General features: G+C 41.4%; 1 protein-coding gene across 2 annotated transcripts in view; it reads left to right on the forward strand.

The window, feature by feature from the left end:
* The window catches only part of letm1 (leucine zipper-EF-hand containing transmembrane protein 1), a 130759-nt gene that overhangs the window by 9778 nt on the left and 101757 nt on the right, over window positions 1–19224 (forward strand). For both annotated transcript variants that reach the window (XM_078553148.1, XM_078553157.1), the window contains exons 2-3: window positions 10295–10352; window positions 16967–17420. In XM_078553148.1, the coding sequence (XP_078409274.1) occupies window positions 10295–10352; window positions 16967–17420 (512 nt within the window). The remainder of the gene's footprint in view (window positions 1–10294; window positions 10353–16966; window positions 17421–19224) is intronic.

The following is a 19224-nucleotide window of genomic DNA, read 5'->3' on the forward strand; positions in this document are numbered from 1 at the left end:
CTTTAGTTTTTATGCTGTCCCTAACTTCCCTTGTCAGCCATGGTTGCCTCGTCCTCCCTTTAGTATGCTGCTTCTTCCTAGGGATGAATTTTTGCTGTGTCTCCCAAATTACTCCCAGAAACTCCTGCCATTGCTGTTCCACTGTCTTTCCTGCTAGGCTCATTTCCCAGTCAATTCTGGCCAGCTTCTCCCTCATGCCTCTGTAGTTGCCTTTATTCAACTGTAATACCGTTACATCTGATTCCAGCTTTTTCCTCTCAAATTGCAGGGTAAATTCTATCATATTATGGTCACTTCCTCCTAAGGGTTCCTTCACCTTAAGCTCCCTTATCAAATCTGCCTCATTACACATCACTAAATCTAGAATTGCCTGTTCCCTAGTGGGCTCCACCACAAGCTGCTCCAAAAAGCCATCTTGTAGACATTCTACAAATTCCTTTTCTTGGGATCCACTACCAACCTGATTTTCCCAGTCTACCTGCATATTGAAATTCCCCATGATCACTGTAACCTTGTCTTTCTTACATGCCTTTTCTGTCTCCTGGTGTATCTTGTGCCCCACATCCTGACTACTGTTCGGAGGCCTGTACATAACTCCCATTATGGTTTTTTAACCTTTGCGGTTCCTCAACTCTACCCACACAGATTCTACATCATCTGATCCTACGTCATTTCTCGCTATCGATTTAATTTCATTTCTTACTAACAAAGCAACCCCACCCCCTCTGCCAACCTGCCTATCTTTTCGATAGGATGTAAATCCTTGGATATTTAGCTCCCAGTCCTGATCCCCTTGCAGCCATGTCTCCGTGATGCCCACCACATCATACCTGCCAATTTCAATCTGCGCCACAAGCTCATTTACCTTATTTCATATACTGCGTACATTCAGATACAACACCTTCAGTCCTGTATTTCCCATCCCCTTTCTCATTGTCGTCCCTTTATCTGATGTGCTTGAAGTTAGATTCCTAGCCTTTTCCAAACACTCTGTCCTATTTTGTGTTCTGGGGACTTTAATAGCCTCTCCTGGGCTCTCCTTTCTTTTCAGTTTTTTCATAATTTTCCATGAAGTTGAATCCACCCCCTCACATGCTAACCTGCTGCTTTGTTTCCCATTAGTCATACTTCTTGGAATTTTACCCTTCCCTCCCCCCCCCACTTTCCAGTTTCAAGTCCTGTTGACCAACCTATTTACCCTTATTGCTAGAACATTGGTGCCAGTTCGGTTCAGGTGGAGACCATCCCAATGGTACAGATCCCTCCTGTTCTAATACTGATGCCAGTGCCCCACGAAATGGAACCCCTCTTTCCCGCACCACTCATTTAGCCACGTGTTTACTTCCCTTATTCTCGTGTCCCTATGCCAATTTGCACGTGGCTCGGGTAGTAATCCGGAGATTATAACCCTTGAGGACTTGTTCTTTAATTTAGTTCCTAGTTCCTGATAATCCCCAAACAGGTCCTCTTTCCTAGTCTTACCTATGTTATTTGTCCCGACGTGGACCACAACAACTGGATCCTCCCCCTCCCCCTAATATCCTTTCAAGCCGGTCAGAGATGTCCCTCACCCTGGCACTGGGCAGGCAACATACCATGCGGGACTCTCGATCCTGCTTACAAAGGATGCTATCAATTCCCTTAATTATAGAATCCCCTACAACTACCATTTGTCTTTTTGCTCCCCCCTCTTGAATGGTCTCCTGTGCCACGGTGCCGTGGTCAGCTGGCTCATCCTCCCTACTAGAGTGTTGCTATTACTTTCAAAGATAAGCAATCTGTACCAATTTTTATTTGTGCATATATTGTATCTATAGTATATAAGAACTCTTTCTGTATGCACTTATTGTCTGTCATAAATTTTTTAATTTATATTTATAATGGAGATTGCCTATGCAAACATATCAGAATGGAATTGCACCCTGCCAGTGGAAGTACTGGTGTCTTATCTGCCGGAGTGTAATTTTTTCCATCGATAACATGTGACAAGAAAGACAGGAAAAGACTGGTTAGTCTACCATACCTGACTCAAGCGGCCCTAATCATAACTCTATTGCACCCCCCAACATTTAGTCATATATTTTCCTGGGAGAAGTGCAAAAACTGACTGGACCAAACATGGGGAGGGCACATTGGAATTGGGAAGGGGTGTTAAAGTAGTTTTCCACAATGAGGTCATGGTCACTTGCAAATAGAGTCATAGAGGTCTACAGCACAGAAAAAGGCCCTTCGGCCCATCGAGTCTGTGCCGGTCAAACAAGTATCTAACTATTCTAATCCCGTTTTCCAGCACTAGGCCCATAGCTTTGTATGCCATGGCGTCGCAAGTGCACATCCAAATACTTCGTAAATGTTATGAGCATTTCTGCCTCTACTGCCCTTTCAGGCAGTGAGTTCCAGATTCCCACTGCCCTCTGGATGAAAACATTCTGCCTCACATCCCCTCTAAACCTCCTGCCCCTTACCTTAAATCTATGCCCCCTGGTTATTGATCCCTCCACCAAGGGGAAAAGTTCCTTCCTGTCTACCCTATCTATGCCCCTCATAATTTTATATACCTCAATCATGTTCCCCCTCAATCTCCTCTGCTCCAGAGAAAATAACCCCAGTCTATCCAATCTCTTCTCATAACTAAAACTCTCCAGCCCAGGCAACATCCTGGTAAATCTCCTCTGCACTCTCTCTAGTGCAATCACATCCTTCCTATAATGCGTATTCCAGAACTGCACGCAATACTCTAGCTGTAGCCTAACCAGCGTTTTATACAGTTCCAGCATAACCTCCCTGCTCATTTATTCTATGCCTTGGCTAATAAAGGCAAGTATCCCATATGCCTGCTTAACCACCTTATCTATCTGTCCTGCTACCTTAAGGGACCGGTAAACATGCGCACCAAGGTCCCTCTGATCCTCGGTACTTCCCAGGGTTCTACCATTCATTGTGTATTCCCGTGCCTTGTTTGTCCAGCCCACGCGCATCACCTCACACTTATCCTGATTAAATTCCATTTGCCATTGACCAGCCCGTCTATATCCTCCTGTAATCCAAGACTATCCTCCTCGCTATTTACCACCCCATCAATTTTCGTGTCATTTGTGAACTTACTGATCAACCCTCCTAAATTCAAGCCGAAATCGTTTATATACACCACAAACAGCAAGCAACCTAACACTGATCCCTGTGGAACCGCGCTGGACACCCCGCAACCATCACCCTCTGCTTCCTGCCACTCAGCCAATTCGCCAAATTGCCTTGGATCCCATGGGCTTTTACCTTTTACCTTTATCAGCCTCCCATGTGGGACCTCATCAAAAGCCTTGCTCAAGTCCAAGTAGACTACGTCAAATGCATTGCCCTCACCTACACACCTGGTCACCTCTTCGAAAAATTCAATCAATTTGGTCAGACATAACTTCCTCTTAACTAAACCATGCTGACTGTCCTTGATTAAACCCTGCCCCTCCAAGTGTAGATTAATTCTGTCCCTCAGAATTGCTTCCAATAGTTTCCCCACCACTGAGCTTAGACTGACTGGCCTGTAGTTCTCTGGTTTATCCCTTCCTCCCTTCTTGATTGGTACCATATTGGCTGTCCTCCTCTGGCACCTCTCCTGTGGCCAGAGAGGTATTGAAAATTATTGCCACTGCCCCTGCTATCTCCTCCCTTGCCTCACTCAACAGCCTGGGATACATTTCATCCAGGCCTGGAGATTTATCTAGTTTTAAGCCTGCCAGACCACTTAGAACCTCCTCCCTTTCTTTGCTAATTTCTTTAATTATATCACAGTCCTTCTGCCTGATTTCCATACCCACGTCGTCCCTCTCACTTGTGAACACCGACACACAGTATTCATTTAGAACCCTACCTATGTCTTCCGGCTCCACACACCAAATGCCACTATGGTCCTTAATGGGCCCTACTCTTTTCCTAGTTATCCTCTTACTTATAATGTACTTGTAAAATAACTATCTGCAAAATGCTCCCCCACTGATACCTCTACCACTTGCCCGGCTTCATTCCCTAAAATTAAGCCCAGGACCGCCCCCTCTCTTGTAGGGCCTTCTATGTACTGGCTTAAAAAGCTCTCCTGGATGCATTTTAAGAATTCCGCTCCCTCGAAACCTATCACACTATGACTAAGCCAGTTAATGTTGGGAAAGTTGAAATCCCCCACCATTACTACCCTATGATTTTTACATTTCTCTGAAATTTGCCTAGATATCTGCTCTTCTATTTCTCTCTGGCTGTTTTGGGGGCCTATAGTACACGCCCAGCAATGTGATTGTTCCTTTTTTGTTTTTCAGTTCTGCCCATATGGCTTCATTTGAGGAGCCTTCTAAGATGTCACCCCTCCTTACTGCTGTAATTGATTCCTTGATCAATATTGTGATACCCCCTCCTCTTTTACCTCCTCCTCTGTCTCGCCTGAAGTCCCTATATCCAGGAATATTGAGCTGCCAATCCTGCCCCTCTCTCAACCATATCTGTGTGACAGCAATGACATCATACTTCCATGTGCTAATTTGTGCCCTCAACTCATCTGCCTTGTTTGTCAGACTCCTTGCATTAAAATAAGTACCATCCAACCTTGCCAAACTCCCACAAGGGCCTTAACTGGCCTCTAATTTCTATGCCTTCCAGACTCACTTGCTCTCTCTTCTAATTTTGGCTGTGCATCTCCCCCTGCTGAACCTCCCCTCAGGATCCCATCCACCTGCCAAGTTAGTTTAAACCCTCCCCAACAGCACTAGCAAATGTCCCTGCAAGGATGTTGGTCCCATTCCGGTTCAGATGCAACCCGTCTGCCTTGTACAGGTCCCACCGCCCCCAGAAATGGCCCCAGTGTCCCAGAAATCTAAAGCCCTCTGTCCTGCACTATTTCTCTAGCCACGCATTGATCTGGACTAACCTCCTATTTCTATACTCACTAACACGTGGCACCGGAAGTAACCCAGAGATTACTACCTTTGAGGTCCTGCTTTTTAATCTTCCTAGCTCCCTAAATTCTGCTTGCAGGACCTCATCCATTTTTCTACCTATGTCGTTGGTACCAATAAATGCCACGATCTCTGTCTGTTTGCCGTCCCCCTTTAGAATGCCCTGCAGCTGTTCAGTGACATCCTTGACCCTGGCACCAGGGAAGCAACATACCATCCTGGAGTCACATCTACTGCCGCAGAAACGTCTGTCTGTTCCCCTTACTACCGAATCTCCTACCACTAGACCGGAAGAGGTCTTTAGGCAAAATGGTACGCTCATATGCATTTGCCCGCCCGCACCGCATCCCTGTACAGCAGACCCCAGTGAACAGCCATTGCACCATTCTAGTGTACTTACATTGCTGCCTATTGCTGTAATTTGTGAACTGGCAAAAGTAATCCAAGAGCTTTAGTGGTTACTAAAAAACCTAACTGTCGTGCACTTCATGGATGGAAATTTGTTTACCCATACATGATTTGGTGTACATGTGACTCCTGTCCCACATATGTAATTGACTAATGATGCTCTCAGGGCAGCTAGGAATCAGCAATAAATACTGTCTTGCCAGCTTTGTCCAGATTCAGGAACAAATGAAAAGAAATGAAAGAAGTGATTACAGTTCTGGAAAATGGCTTGAGAAAATAAATGGAAATCTGTTGCAACTGCTGCAATTACATGGGTTGCCAGGGGATAGTCAGCTAGAAATACACATGTGAGAAAGTGAGCACAAGTAACCTGGAGTAAACTGTCCATCTAAAAAGGGAAGAGTGGGTAGCTTGCTTGGTTGAGATATGTTTGATGGAAAGGATAGATCTGGCAAATATGAAGGGTGGTGGGGTTAAAGGTGAGTATAATTGAGTTGTGTCCGTAGGTAAGGAGGCCGGAGACCTGGGAAAAGGGCAGCTATGGTCACGATTTTGGTCAGTGATATAGCAGAAGAACTTTGGCTGACAAAAATGAATCTCAGAAGGTCTTAGTGTGGAAGTTGGTGTGATCAATGCAAATGTAAAAGACTGAAAAACTGGGAGGAAGAGGTCTTTACAGAAAATAGGATGTAAACAAAAAGCTTAATCTGGATGACAGGAGTCTTTGTGGTGCAGAAGTAGGCCATTCATCCTATTGGATCTGTGCCAGCTCTCTTTAGAGCAATCCAGTCAGCCCCGTTCCCCTGTTCAATCCCTGTACCCCTAAGGTTTATTCCCCTCAAATGCCCATCCAATTTCCTTTTAAAGTCATTCATCGCCTCCACTACCCCCACCCTAATAGGTAGCGAGTTCCAGGTCCGTATCTTTTGCTGAGTCTTTTTTGTTTTTCCTCTCATCCCCCTTGCATCTCGTGTCCAAAACCAAACATCTGTGAACTTTTGTCCTTATACCTCAGCTAATGGAACCGCTTTCTTTAGTCTACCGTATCTAAACCTGCCATAATTTTGTGCATCTCTCTCAAATCTCCCCTAGATTTCCTTTGCTCTAAGGAGAGCAACCCTAGCTTCAACTTAACCTTGTAACTAAAATCTCTCATCCTTGGAACCGTTCTGGTAAATTGGCTCTGCACCTTCTCAAGGACCCTTATACCCTTCCTAATGTATGGTGGCTAGAATTCTCTAATTGTGACCTAGTCAGAGCTTTATAAAGATTCAGCATAAACTTCCTGGTTTTTGTACTCAATATCTCTATTTATGATGCCTAAAATCTCATATGTACTGTTAATTACTGTCTTGGTATGTCCTGTCACCTTCAAAGACCCACGCACATGAATCCCCCCAGGTCCCTCTGACCCTGCACATTCTTTAGATTTAATGGCATAATTCTATATTGCCTCTCCCTAACTCTTTTGTCAAAATGCATCATCTCACACTTTTTATTAAATTCCACTGCCACTTGTCTGCCCATTCTGCTGGCTTATTTAAGTCATGTTACAGTCGATTGCTATCATCCTCACTATTTGTTCCACTTCCAAGTTTAGTATCATAAGCAAATTTTATATTTTCTGTTTTATTTATATATGTCTACCATTCCCCAGTCTGAAAAACAACCATTTATCACAGTTCACTGTTTTCTGTCCTTAAGCCAATTTTTTTCATCCAAGCTGACACTGACCTTCCTTTTCGATGAGCTTCAATTTTATTAATGAGCCTTTTATGCGGTACCTTGTCAAATGCTTTTTTAAAACCATATAGACCGCATCAATTGAATTCGCTTTAATCTTCTCTGTTAATCAAAAAATTAACTTAGATTAGTCCAGTCTGATATGCCTTATCAGTTCTGGCTCTCCTTAATTAACTCAAACCTCTAAGTGCCTGTTGATTTATTTTTTCTCTCCCCTGATTATTATTTCTAAAACTTTACCCACCACTTATCTTAAAGTGAACAGTCTGTAGTTACTAGAAATGTCCTTGCACACTTTCTTGAGAAGGGTGTTACATTTATCACACTCAAATCCTCCTGCCACTCGCCAATCCTCCTGCATCTCTCACATATCTAGGGAAGTTTGGAAGATGGTGGCAAGCCCCCACTATTTCCACACCAACTTCCTTTAGCAACTTGGGATGCAAGCCATCCGGACCAGGTGACTTATCCACTCTTAAGGAGTTTTTATTTTGTGCTCTTAGGATGCTTGCAACTAACAAGGCAGCATCCTCAGCTTGTGGGTGTTGAGTCAACAACAATACTGTATGTGGGACTGGCTTCAATTGTGACTGGAACCCTTCCCTGAAGGACTTTTATAAATCAGTGGGCTCCATAACAATCCAGTAGCTTTCATGGTTGTTTTTTTTCCCATTGTGTCAGATGTTATATTACCACAAATTTACTGAATTCTGTTTCATCACAAGGCATGGATTTAAACTCTCAATCTCAAGGTTGTTAGTCCAGTACTATAACCACTTAGCTACCATACCTGCTTCTGGACCTTTTCTGTGATTGCTTAAATATCCATACAAAATAATATTTTAAGAGTAATTGGTTTTTTTATTTTTCAAGACTATCAAGACAAGTTTTTAAAAAACGTCAGGCTTGTTGCTTTTATGATGTAATGACTCGTAAGGAAGCTTTTGTGAGATCACAGTGATATTTCCACTGTGGACCATGAAGCCAGATTAAACCTGATTTTTAGTTTAAACTTGATCTTGATGTTCAACAATCCAATATTAAGTTGTGTAAGGTTACTAAATTTATCAATCTGTATAAGTTAGCTGTTGATATATTTTATTTACTTGATTTATTATGAGAATGTATTTGTTGGACAGGTTTAAGCATTGTGGCTGCAGACAAAAAAAAAATCTCTCTGAAGCTACGATAGAAGAATGACTTTTAATTATGGAATAGAAAAGAACCAGAAATGTAGCAGAGCTCATGAGATAATATCAACCCAAGTCATTGCTGTTAATGTTTTCATAGGAATATTTGCTACTTTCATAACAACCTGTTGAGGGATTTGGATAAAATCAAAGATCAATTGTTAGTTTTTCTTTATCTCTTTTTGGGGTAATAGAATGACATTTCATGTCAGGCAAGTTCTCACTCTATCTCCACCACAACCCCCATAACATACAACTATGAGGAGAGCACTATAATTTCAAAAAAGCAGCCCAGTGAAGCTTCAAGCTAAAAATGAACACCTAGAGTATTATGTGATGATCTGGTTCTCATTGTTGATTACGTTGTTGATCTACTGGTAACAGAGATCTTCAAATGAACAAAGAGGTACCACGTACTCGTGCTCCAAATTCACCTGGATATCCTCTGGGCTTGGAATTGTGGCAAGCAAAGAAAAGCAACCGGTGCTGGTAATCCTACATGCCCTGTACCTGTAAGTAGTGATTTTCACTAGGCAGGATCCGAACTACCAGTAGAACATCTTATTTGCTTGCCCCTCTGTGCACTGGGTGACCAAAGATGAGGAATGTGCGGAAAACATCCACACGTTGAGGGACAGTTATTTCAGATGGGGAAGAGACTGATGCCTCTTGCACTACATATCAAAGAAGTTGCTCAAACAGATTTTAGTGCTCGTGCTCCATACAGTAGCATCCAACCTAAGGTCTCTGGTGGTAGGCTAGTCTAACATGTGCTCTATAAACTCATCATTTTTTTTAAATGAAAGTCCTGTTTTGGAACACCCCCATTTCGGTTAATATTTTGTCAATTACACCATTGTAGAATGTTGCAGAGCTCATGAGACAATATCAACCTAAGTCATTGCTGTTGATGTTTTCATAGGAATATTTGCTACTTTGACAACCTGTTGAGGGATTTGGATAAAACCAAAGATCAATTGTTAGTTTTCTTTTATCTTTTTTGGGGGTAATAGAATGAGATTGCATGAGTGCGATACCATCAGGTAAGTTCTCTTTCTATCTCCACCGCACCCCCCACCCACACCGTACCACCACTGGAAGTGGACAGATTTTTAAAGGAAGATTGCATATTTTATGTGGTTAGTGAACCAGAAAAGTAACTTAGTGCAAGATAATGTACTTTTATGAAAAATGAAGTTTCTTTTTGATTGTATTGGAAACAATAAAAACCTGAGTGTGTTTGTAATCTTATCAGAATGTAGCCATTAAAAACAAGTGAAGTTGCAGCAATTGTTTAACCTTGATACTAATTCCTCTTAGTGTATGTTTTTTCACATCGGCAGAAACTTTGTGCCATCCCTGCTGGCCAAGCCACTGCTTGCAATTGATTAGTTGTTAAATCATCACTGTTAGGCAATTGAAAAATTATGTTAATTGGAAAATGGTGTATTATGCATAGAGTTCTAGAAATTTATCTCACCTGCATATGACAATGCTCTTTGTCATATACATATTTTATAAATAAGTTGGGAGGAAATTAAAATGCCACCACCTGATGTCAGCGTAATTGCCTCTACTAATTCCATCTTTAATTAAACATGAGAATGTTGTCTTTTAATTTATAATTGCCTTCATATCTAGGCTAGACTTATTTCATTAGCACTCTCCAGCATCTATTTCATGTTTATTAAATGTTTACACCACTTTACTCGGGTGTTGGTGCAGTTATTTTAAAAAGGGTAAAAACAAACATAAAATAGGAAACCCTTCCTGTGTTAGGGAAGTAAGGGATATGTCTAAATATTTTGTAATCTTTCTTGATCAGTAGCCTAAAATTATTACTGTACTTGGTAGCTAACTTTATCGTCTAATGCTGTAATCATTTGATGAATTAATTTACTGTTTGTTTGAAAAAAAACATTTTTCTCCTGGCCCTATACAAATTGTCTAGCTGAATTGAATCAAGGAAAATATTTATGCCATACTTCTCATAAATTTGATATTTCCTTTTTGTAGGTGGTGTTGGTGAAATTGCCTGTCTTAAGTGTACTGCACTAAGGTTGACAAGCCACAGGTAAGAAAATTATTTATTGCCAGATAATATTGGTGCTTTTCTAGAATGGCAACCAACAAAATTAGTTCACTAATTATAATGTTGAGTGTATGCTTTACAAGTTAACCTTCGTTGATTTCCCCAGCACTTTTAGCACAGCTACTCATGGGGATGCTCTGTTAACTGAAATATTAGCTGGGCATGGGCCAATTCTCTGTAATTTGATGACATTAATTAGTAACTTGGTAAAGGAATTGTTCTTTGGGTTGGGATATTAAATGTTTTAAATTAAGTGAATCAGTTTGGCTGATACTGAAAACTAGCATCCCGGAGTCCACCATTTCAAATAAGTCCAACTTGTCCTCCGTCTTTCCACACTTTGGCCTCCTGGACAATCTATTCCATGTATTCACTACTCTAGAAAATAGTTTAAATTTAAAGTATGTGCCCATTTTTCCTAACTTTGAGACCCTGCCCTGTGTTTGGAGCTTTTGTGACCATCTTTAATATACAATTCTTACAGTTCTTGAACTCTCAATAGTTAAGTTTCAATTGTTTAATTTGAATTTTCTGATCATTTGTTTTTTAACATTAAGTTCACATTGCTGTTTATTTACATTGCTTCAATTGGAACAGTTGGACAATTAATTTTTCAAATGCATAAAAAAGACTTCCAATGATCAGCAATATTCCTTTAAGCATGAGAGGATTAATTTTAGAAGAATTATTGGACATGATGGCATGACAGATGATATATTGATGTCCAGAGACTGAGAAAGTGCTCTCTGGGTTTGTAATTGGAATTGGGTGGTGTTCCTGGTTCGGGGTTGAAATCTCAAACTAGTTCATCCTAAAGATGTATTCGGCCATGGAAAATATGAATTGCAATTCTTTGTAATTGTTTTGTTAAAAGGTTACTGATGGTTTCTGAGTAATATGAAGAAGTGAAATAAAACAATAACTGCTGGAATAACTCAGCAGGTCTGGCGGCGTCTGTCGAGCGAGAAAGAGAGTTAAGGTTTTGAGTCTAACATGACTCCCCTTTGGAACTGTTCCAAAGAAGAGTCTTGTTGGACTGAAAACATTACCTCCGTTTCTCTCCCCGCAGATGCTGCCAGACCTGCTGTATTATTCCAGCACTTGCTGTTTTTATTTCAGATCTCCAGCATCTGCAGTATTTTGCTTTGATATGAGACCATGCTTTGTCAATGTGCGCCTTTTCCAGCATTGGTCACTGGATAATTATCAGGTTCAGAAATCTGGAATAATTTTCCAAACGCTGACTTGGTGATATCGAGTCTGCTGCTCTCCAGCCTTATACTGTTGCTGGCAAAGCTCAGCTATGTCAATGTGGACTGGCAATTAAACTATCGTGTTCCTGGTTTTTGACGTGCTGCTTCTACCTGTGAGTACTTTGAGTGGTTGAGAGTTGTGGGAAGTCTTTTGTTACATCACATCCGCTTCAGATGTCAAGATGTCCAAATGTCTTCAGTCAGGCAAGAAGATCCCTGTTTTACTGTATTCTGAGCCTCTACCTCTCTCCCTCTTGATGGCAATTAGAGTTGTATAGTAAAATGGTATAGTATAATAGTAAAATCTTCCTGTTCTAAAGTTCATCCTTTGACTTGCCATAAGAAGTCTCTCAGAAAATTTGCAAGTGTATTAAAAATTATACATCTAATACATTTTCTTCTCACCAAGCCCCCCCAACAATTGAAAACACCAATATCTTAAATGTCAAAGAAAACCAAGATTCTAATCTAAAGAATAATTAAACTAATATCATGGCGTTAATAACAGTCACACTTTATGGCCTTAAAAGGACATAGTTTCAACTTGGCAGAAGAATATATTCTGCTTTATAAATGGTCTTGATATTATAAAACAATGTCTCGTCTGCCTTATTGTGAGCAATTCATAGGAAAATTATGGGCGCAAATATATTTATCTTCCATTTATAACTGGTCTGAAAGAACTTCAAGACCATGTTGTCCAGTTGACATGGGTCTTCAACTATGTTTTCCTTTGGTTGATACAGATTGGGGACCTTAACTTAATTTCATAGCTGCACTCTTTTTTTTTGTGTATCTTAATGTCACCGGATTTATTTCAGAAAAGTTTGTTGTAGAAATAAATGTCGTTAGAAATAAATGTGAAGCTGTGTGTGGGATTAGATTTGTACTTTGTTTAGCATGTATGTAACTTTTTCTAGTGTCTGCAAATGTTTCTCTCTTCAATTCATTCTCAAAGTCCTGATTTATTTAGAATAATTACAATCATCTTCAAGTACTAGGTCTAACTTGTTCCTAAACTTTGTTCACAAAATGACTTCAATGAATAACCAAATTCTTAGTTTGATGGAGGCTTTGTGTCTGCTCGGAGGAAAAACCTGAAGAAAGATCAACCTTATGAACGTCTTGATTGGTGAAGGTGGTATTAGAAGAAGCAGATAGAGATGATATGTGGCATAATTAGAAGGGTCAACACAAAGGAATAAAAAGTAAGATACAAATGTTCCTTTGAGAGAGATCCTTGCTACCGGATGAATTTGATTGTTCATTGATGTCATTTCAGGGACACAGACATATTTCACTTCTGCAATGTGAATGGATTATCTTTAAATAGAGTTTTTAAATAGGAATTAGGAACAGAAGTAGGCCATTCAGGTAGATTATTGCTAACTCAGTCAACTCACGTTGGCTTCATATCCTTTAATATCCCTAGTTAACAAAAATTTAGCAACTTCAGAATTTAAATTATTAATTGGGCTAGTGCCTGCAACTTTTTTTGTGGGAGAGTTCCATATTTGGAATCATAGAATGACCATAGCACAGAAGACCATTCAGCCCAACTCTCTGCAAGAGCAACTCGGGTAGTTGCACTGCCCAATCTTTTCCTGTAGCCCTGCAAACCTTTTCTCTTCAGATAATTATCCAATTTCCTTTCAAAGCCAAGATTGAATCTGACATCGCCACACTCTTGGCAGTGTGTTCCACATCCTAACCACTCACTACATAAGGTAGTTTTTCCTCATATCGCATTTGATTCTTTTGCCATTCACCTTGTATCTTATTCTTGACCCTTCTGCCGATGGGAGCAGTTTCTCCCTATCTACTCTGTTCAGACCCCTCATGATTTTGAATACCTCTATTAAATCTCCCCTCAACGTTCTCCAAGAAAGACCAGTCCCAGCTTCTCCAATCTATCCATGTATTTTTTTAAATTTACTCTTTCATGGGATGTGGGCATTGCTGGCTAGGCCAGCATTTATTGCCCATCTTTAATTGCCCTTGAGAAGATGGTGGTTTTGTAGGAACACCCACAATGCTGTCAGGAAGGGAATCCCAGGATTTTGACCCAGCGACAATGAAGGAATGGTGATGTGGTTCCAAGTCAAGATGGTGAGTGACTTGGAGGGGAACTTGCAGACGGTGGTGTTCCTATACATCTGCTGCCTTTGTCTTTCTCGGTGGTAGAGATCACGGGTTTGGAAGGTGCTGTCTTAAGGAGCCTTAACGAGTTTCTGCCGTGCATCTTGTAGATGGTACACACTGCTGCCACTGTTCGTTGGTGATCGAAGGAGTGAATATTTATTATGATGGATGGGGTGCCAATCAAGTGGGCTGCTTTATCCTGGATGGTGTCGATTTTCCCTAATCATGGTAACCCCCGGATGATGTTAATGGGGATTCAGTGATGGTAATACCATTGAATGTCAAGTGGAGATGGTTAGATTCCCTCTTGTTGGGGATTGTCATTGCCTGACACTTGTGTGGTGTGAATGTTACTTGCCACTTGTCCAGAGATTGTTGCATGTGGATACAGACTGCAGCAGTATGACGAGTTGCAAATTGTATTAAACACTATGCAATCATCAGCATGCATTCCCATTTCTGACCTTATGATGGATGGAAGGTCATTGATGAAGCACCTGAAGATGGTTGGGCCTAGGATACTACCTGAGGAACTCCTGCAGTGATGTCCTGGAACTGAGATGATTTGACCTCCAACAACCACAACCACCTTTCTTTTGTGCTAGGTTAGATTCCAAACAGCAGAGAGTTTTCCCCCTGATTCCCATTGACTCTAGTTTGCTAGGGCTCCTTGATGCCACACTTGGTCAAATGATGCCTTGATGCCGAGGGCAGTCACTCTCACCTCACCTCGGGAGTTCAGCTCTTTGGTCCATATTTGGACCAAGGTTGTAATGAGGTCAGGAGCTGAGTGGCCTTGGCGGAACCCAAACTGGGCGTCAGTGAGCAGGTTATTGCTAAGCAAGCGCCGCTTGATAGCACTGTTGATGACCCATTCCATCACTTTCCTGATGATGGAGAGTAGACTGATGAGGCGGTAATTGCCTGGGTTGAATTTGTCCTGCCTTTTGTGTACAGGGCATACCTGGGCAATTTTCCAGATAGCCGGGTAAATGCCAGTGTTGTAGCTGTACTGGAATAGCTTGGCTAGGGGCACAGCAAGTTCTGGAGCCCAAGTCTTATATACTGTCGCCAGAATATGGTCATGATCCAAAGCCTTTGCATTATCTAGTGCCTTCAGCTATTTTTTGATGATATGTGGAGCTAGTTGAATTGGCTGAAGACTGGCATCAGTGATGCTGGAGACCTCAGAAGGAGATTGACAGGGATCATCCACACATCACTTCTGGCTGAAGATGGTTGCAAATGGCTCAGCATTGCCTTTTGCACTGATATGCTCGGCTCTCCCATCATTGAGGATGGGGATATTTGTGGAATCTCTTCCTCCCGTTAGTTATTTAATTATCCATCACCATTCACGACTGGATGTGACAGGACTGCAGAGCTTAGATCTGATCCATAGGTTGTGGGATCGTTTAGCTATGTCTATCATGTTGTTTATGCTGTTTTGCACGCAAGTAGTCCTGTGTAGCTTCATTGGGTCGACACCTCATTTTTAGGTATGCCTGGTGCTGCTCCTGGCATGCCCTCCTGCACTCTTCTTTGAACCAGGGATGATCTCCTGGCTTGATGGTAATGGTAGAGTGGGGGATATGCCGGGCCGTGAGGTTACAGATTGTGTTTGAGTACAGTTCTGCTGCTGCTGGTGTCCAGTCTTGAGTTGCTAGATCTGTTTGAAATCTACCGGATTTAGCACGGTGGTAGCGCCAGACAACAAGATGGAGAATATCCACAAGGACTGTGTGGTGGTCATCCCTGTGGATACTGTCATGGACAGATGCATCGCGAACAATTAGGGATGGGCAATAAATGCTGGCCTAGCCAGCAATGCCCACATCCCATGAATGAAAAACAAAAAGACCCTGGCAGCTTTGCCCTTCAGGACTCTGCCAGCTCGATCAGTAGTGGTGCTACTGAGCCACTCTTGGTGATGGGCATATAAGCCCCCCCCTCCACATTCTGTAACCTTTCCACCCTCAGTCTTCCGCCAAGTGCTGTTCAACATTGAGGAGTACTGATTCAACTGCTGAGGAGGAGCTGTAGGTGGGAATCAGCAGCAGGCTGATGTGTCCATGTTTGACCTGATGCTATGAGACTTCATGGCGTCCAGAGTTTATGTTGAGGATTGCCAGACAATGCCCTCCCAACTGTATACCGCTCTGCTGCCACCTCTGGTGCGTGTCTCATGCTGGCAGGACAGGGATGGTGATGTTGGTGTCTGAGACATTTTTCTGTAAGGTATGATTCTGAGTGTATGATTTATTAATTGAATTTACATTCCTCCAGTTGCCAAATTGGGATTTGAACTCCTGTCCCCAGAGCATTAGCCTGGGCTTCTGGATTACTAGTCCAGTCACATTACCACTATGCCACCGACTCCCCATAAATTCATCGATGGACACTCCCCTATTTACTACATTAGTTACTACTTCAAAAAATTCTGAGAGGTGTTTTAGGCTTGATCTGCTCTTCACGAATCAATGTTCTTTCTTTCTGAACAGTCCAAATTACTTGAAGTTCAGACACTTTGCCCTTCGTTATAGATTCCAATAACTTCTGCACAACAGATATTAAACTAATAGGTCTATAATTTCCTCGTTTCTCTGCATCTACAACTTTTCTGCTATTTGGGGTTTTGTCAGCTCTAATGCTGATATTGTTTTCTAATACTGTTTACTTTTTTAATGTTAGCTTTGGTGAGTCCTAGGCATTGATTCGTATTTGGTTTCTTTTGAATGTCCTGTACCTTATCCTCTTCCTTTACTTTGAAGACTGACACAAATTAATACAAGAGTCATAATCCATTTATGTAAAATGCACTGATATATTTCTCCCTGACCTTGCTGCCTCATGCTAGATATCTAATCTATAAAAGTTATGAAGCTATTTGTCATCATTCAGCGATTGAAATGGAAACTGTCAAATTACTTACTTTATTGTTGAGTAGGTTGCATTGTTTAGTTTTAATATTTTCCTTGAGTAAGCCTGGAATAGAATGTGTTTCATCTTATTACCAATCTGAATATAGATATGCCAGATTTCAGTAGCTTCACTAAACTGTATTTCAAATTTTTTTTCAAAAACAATTGAAGCAGTCCATGCAGCAAATTATTGAATTTTTTTCTGAAAAAAATTGAGGAAAGTTTACTCCTTTTCTTTAAGTTGTTCTAAATAATTTTTTCTTTTCTGTCCATTTTTCAGAAATGTTTGGCTCAGAAACTGCAGCACAGTGTCTACAAGCAACAGTCCTTTGCACATAAGAGATCGTTATAGCAACTGGACAAAAGGCCCAAAGCGTTGGTACTGTGGGGTGTTGGGTGCTCCTCTGCCATGCACTTCTACCAACATGAGTTTTATTGGAACCAAATGTGTTTCAGTAAGATGGTGGCATTCTACACATCACCTATTTGATGACTCCAAGGTAGAAAAATCTCTAAAGTCTCTAAAGGACAAGAATAAGCGACTGGAGGAAGGAGGTCCTGTGTATAGTCCTATAGAACCTGAAGTCCGCAAGTCTTTGGGTCAGAAGATTGTAGATGAAGTAAAACACTATTATCATGGCTTCAGGTTGTTGTGGATTGACACAAAGATAGCAGGCAGAATGCTTTGGCGAATCCTGAATGGATATGCTCTATCGAGAAGAGAGCATAGACAGGTACGTTGTGCAATAGACCATTTGTGTACAATCTTCAATTTTCAGTGAACATTCTAAATTAAAGTTCCAAGTTATAGCACACATCTGAAGTTCATCAGAAATTTCAAAAGTCTTGGTAATCTCCAATGGAATTAATATATCACTGATTATTCCCCATTTGTTCATTAACCTAATACAAGTAAAACATCTCCATCCTGCACTGGAGAGAGGAAAAACTGCACAATGCTGATAACAGCTACTTTCCCTCTCTCCCTCAAATGTAGTTTGCTGCAAATTCTCGTCAGATTTCTTGTTCTATTTATGGTTCAAATCTACAAAGGTTTTGTTTTGTTTTCACTAATTCCATTTTCAGGAGCATCTCACTGTGACCTGTTTGGATGAATACCAGCTCCCAATTTTGAAGGCTTGTGTAAAATGCTGCATTTCCTCCCCAATGGCCAATACTAACAAAAGCTATCTTTTGTCATCGCAAGTTTTTAAAGTTTGGTTTCCCTCTTTAAAAACTCCTGATATTGGTGCAGTTTGTGATAGGTTGATATTTAATTCGCAGACTTGCAAACCACAGGGCAACTTGCCCAAACCATGACATTTATTATTATTATATAGTGAGGCATTGGTCACTGAGCTCTTCTTTCTATCTCTCCCTTTCCACTTCCTTCCCCTAATTTCCCCCCTCCCCCACCCTCACATCAACTTCCTCAAGAGGAATTTTTGTTTTTGAGAACTTCTTTCATTTTGTCTTCTTGGTCATTGTGCCAGAATGATCAGCTTAAACATGATGTTGCTTGTAGTATAGGCATAGTACATTTCCATTGCTGATCATGACCATGAGTCACCCGAGAATCATAAGAGCACACAGAGGGAAACCATCTGCCAACAATTTGCAAGACCTATGCAACTACTCCCAATCCTTACTCTTTCTATGTAACCCTCAATCTTTCCCTGTAAGTATTTATCTAAATACTTTAGAAAGTTGATTCTCCAAGTTATGCTTAGATTAACACATCACAGTTGTATAGCCATGTAAGACCCATGGGTACTTAGCAAAAGGGCATACGTTTCCCATGTTCTCAGGAAGGCGAAGGACATGGGAAGAGCTTTCATTTTAGAAGCTCTCTTTTCCCTCGGCTGAGCTTTTTATGGATCGTTTTTCAAATGGTGATTCAGCCACCAGTATGCCCTGTGGCAAGGAAGGCTGCCTTGATCAACATAATGTTTGTACTATGATAAAAACAAAAAGCTAAAAGCTACTGCGGATGCTGGAAATTCAAAACAAAACAAAAACAGAATTACCTGGAAAAACTCAGCAAGTCTGGCAGCATCGGCAGAGAAGAAATCAGTTAACGTTTCGAGCCTTCATGGCCCTTCGGCAGAACTGCAGCATAGACTTGTTCCAGTCCTACTCCGGCCCCCTCCCACTACTCTTTCTCCGGTACATCGATGATTACTTCGGTGCTGCTTCATGCTCTCGTCGGGACCTGGGAAAATTTATTAATTTTGCTTCCAATCTCCACCCCTCCATCATCTTCACATGGTCCATCTCTGACACTTCTCTTCCCTTCCTTGACCTCTCTGTCTCAATTTCTGATGATAGACTGTCCACCAATATCCATTACAAGCCTACCGACTCCCACAGCTACCTCGACTACAGCTCCTCACACCCCACTTCCTGTAAAGACTCCATCCCATTCTCTCAGTTCCTTCGCCTCCGTCGCATCTGTTCTGATGACGCTACCTTCAAAAACAGCTCCTCTGACATGTCCTCCTTCTTCCTTAACCGAGGTTTTCCATCCACGGTCGTTGA

The sequence above is a fragment of the Cetorhinus maximus genome, chromosome 1 (assembly GCF_964194155.1).
Source record: "Cetorhinus maximus chromosome 1, sCetMax3.hap1.1, whole genome shotgun sequence".
Taxonomy (NCBI): domain Eukaryota; kingdom Metazoa; phylum Chordata; class Chondrichthyes; order Lamniformes; family Cetorhinidae; genus Cetorhinus; species Cetorhinus maximus.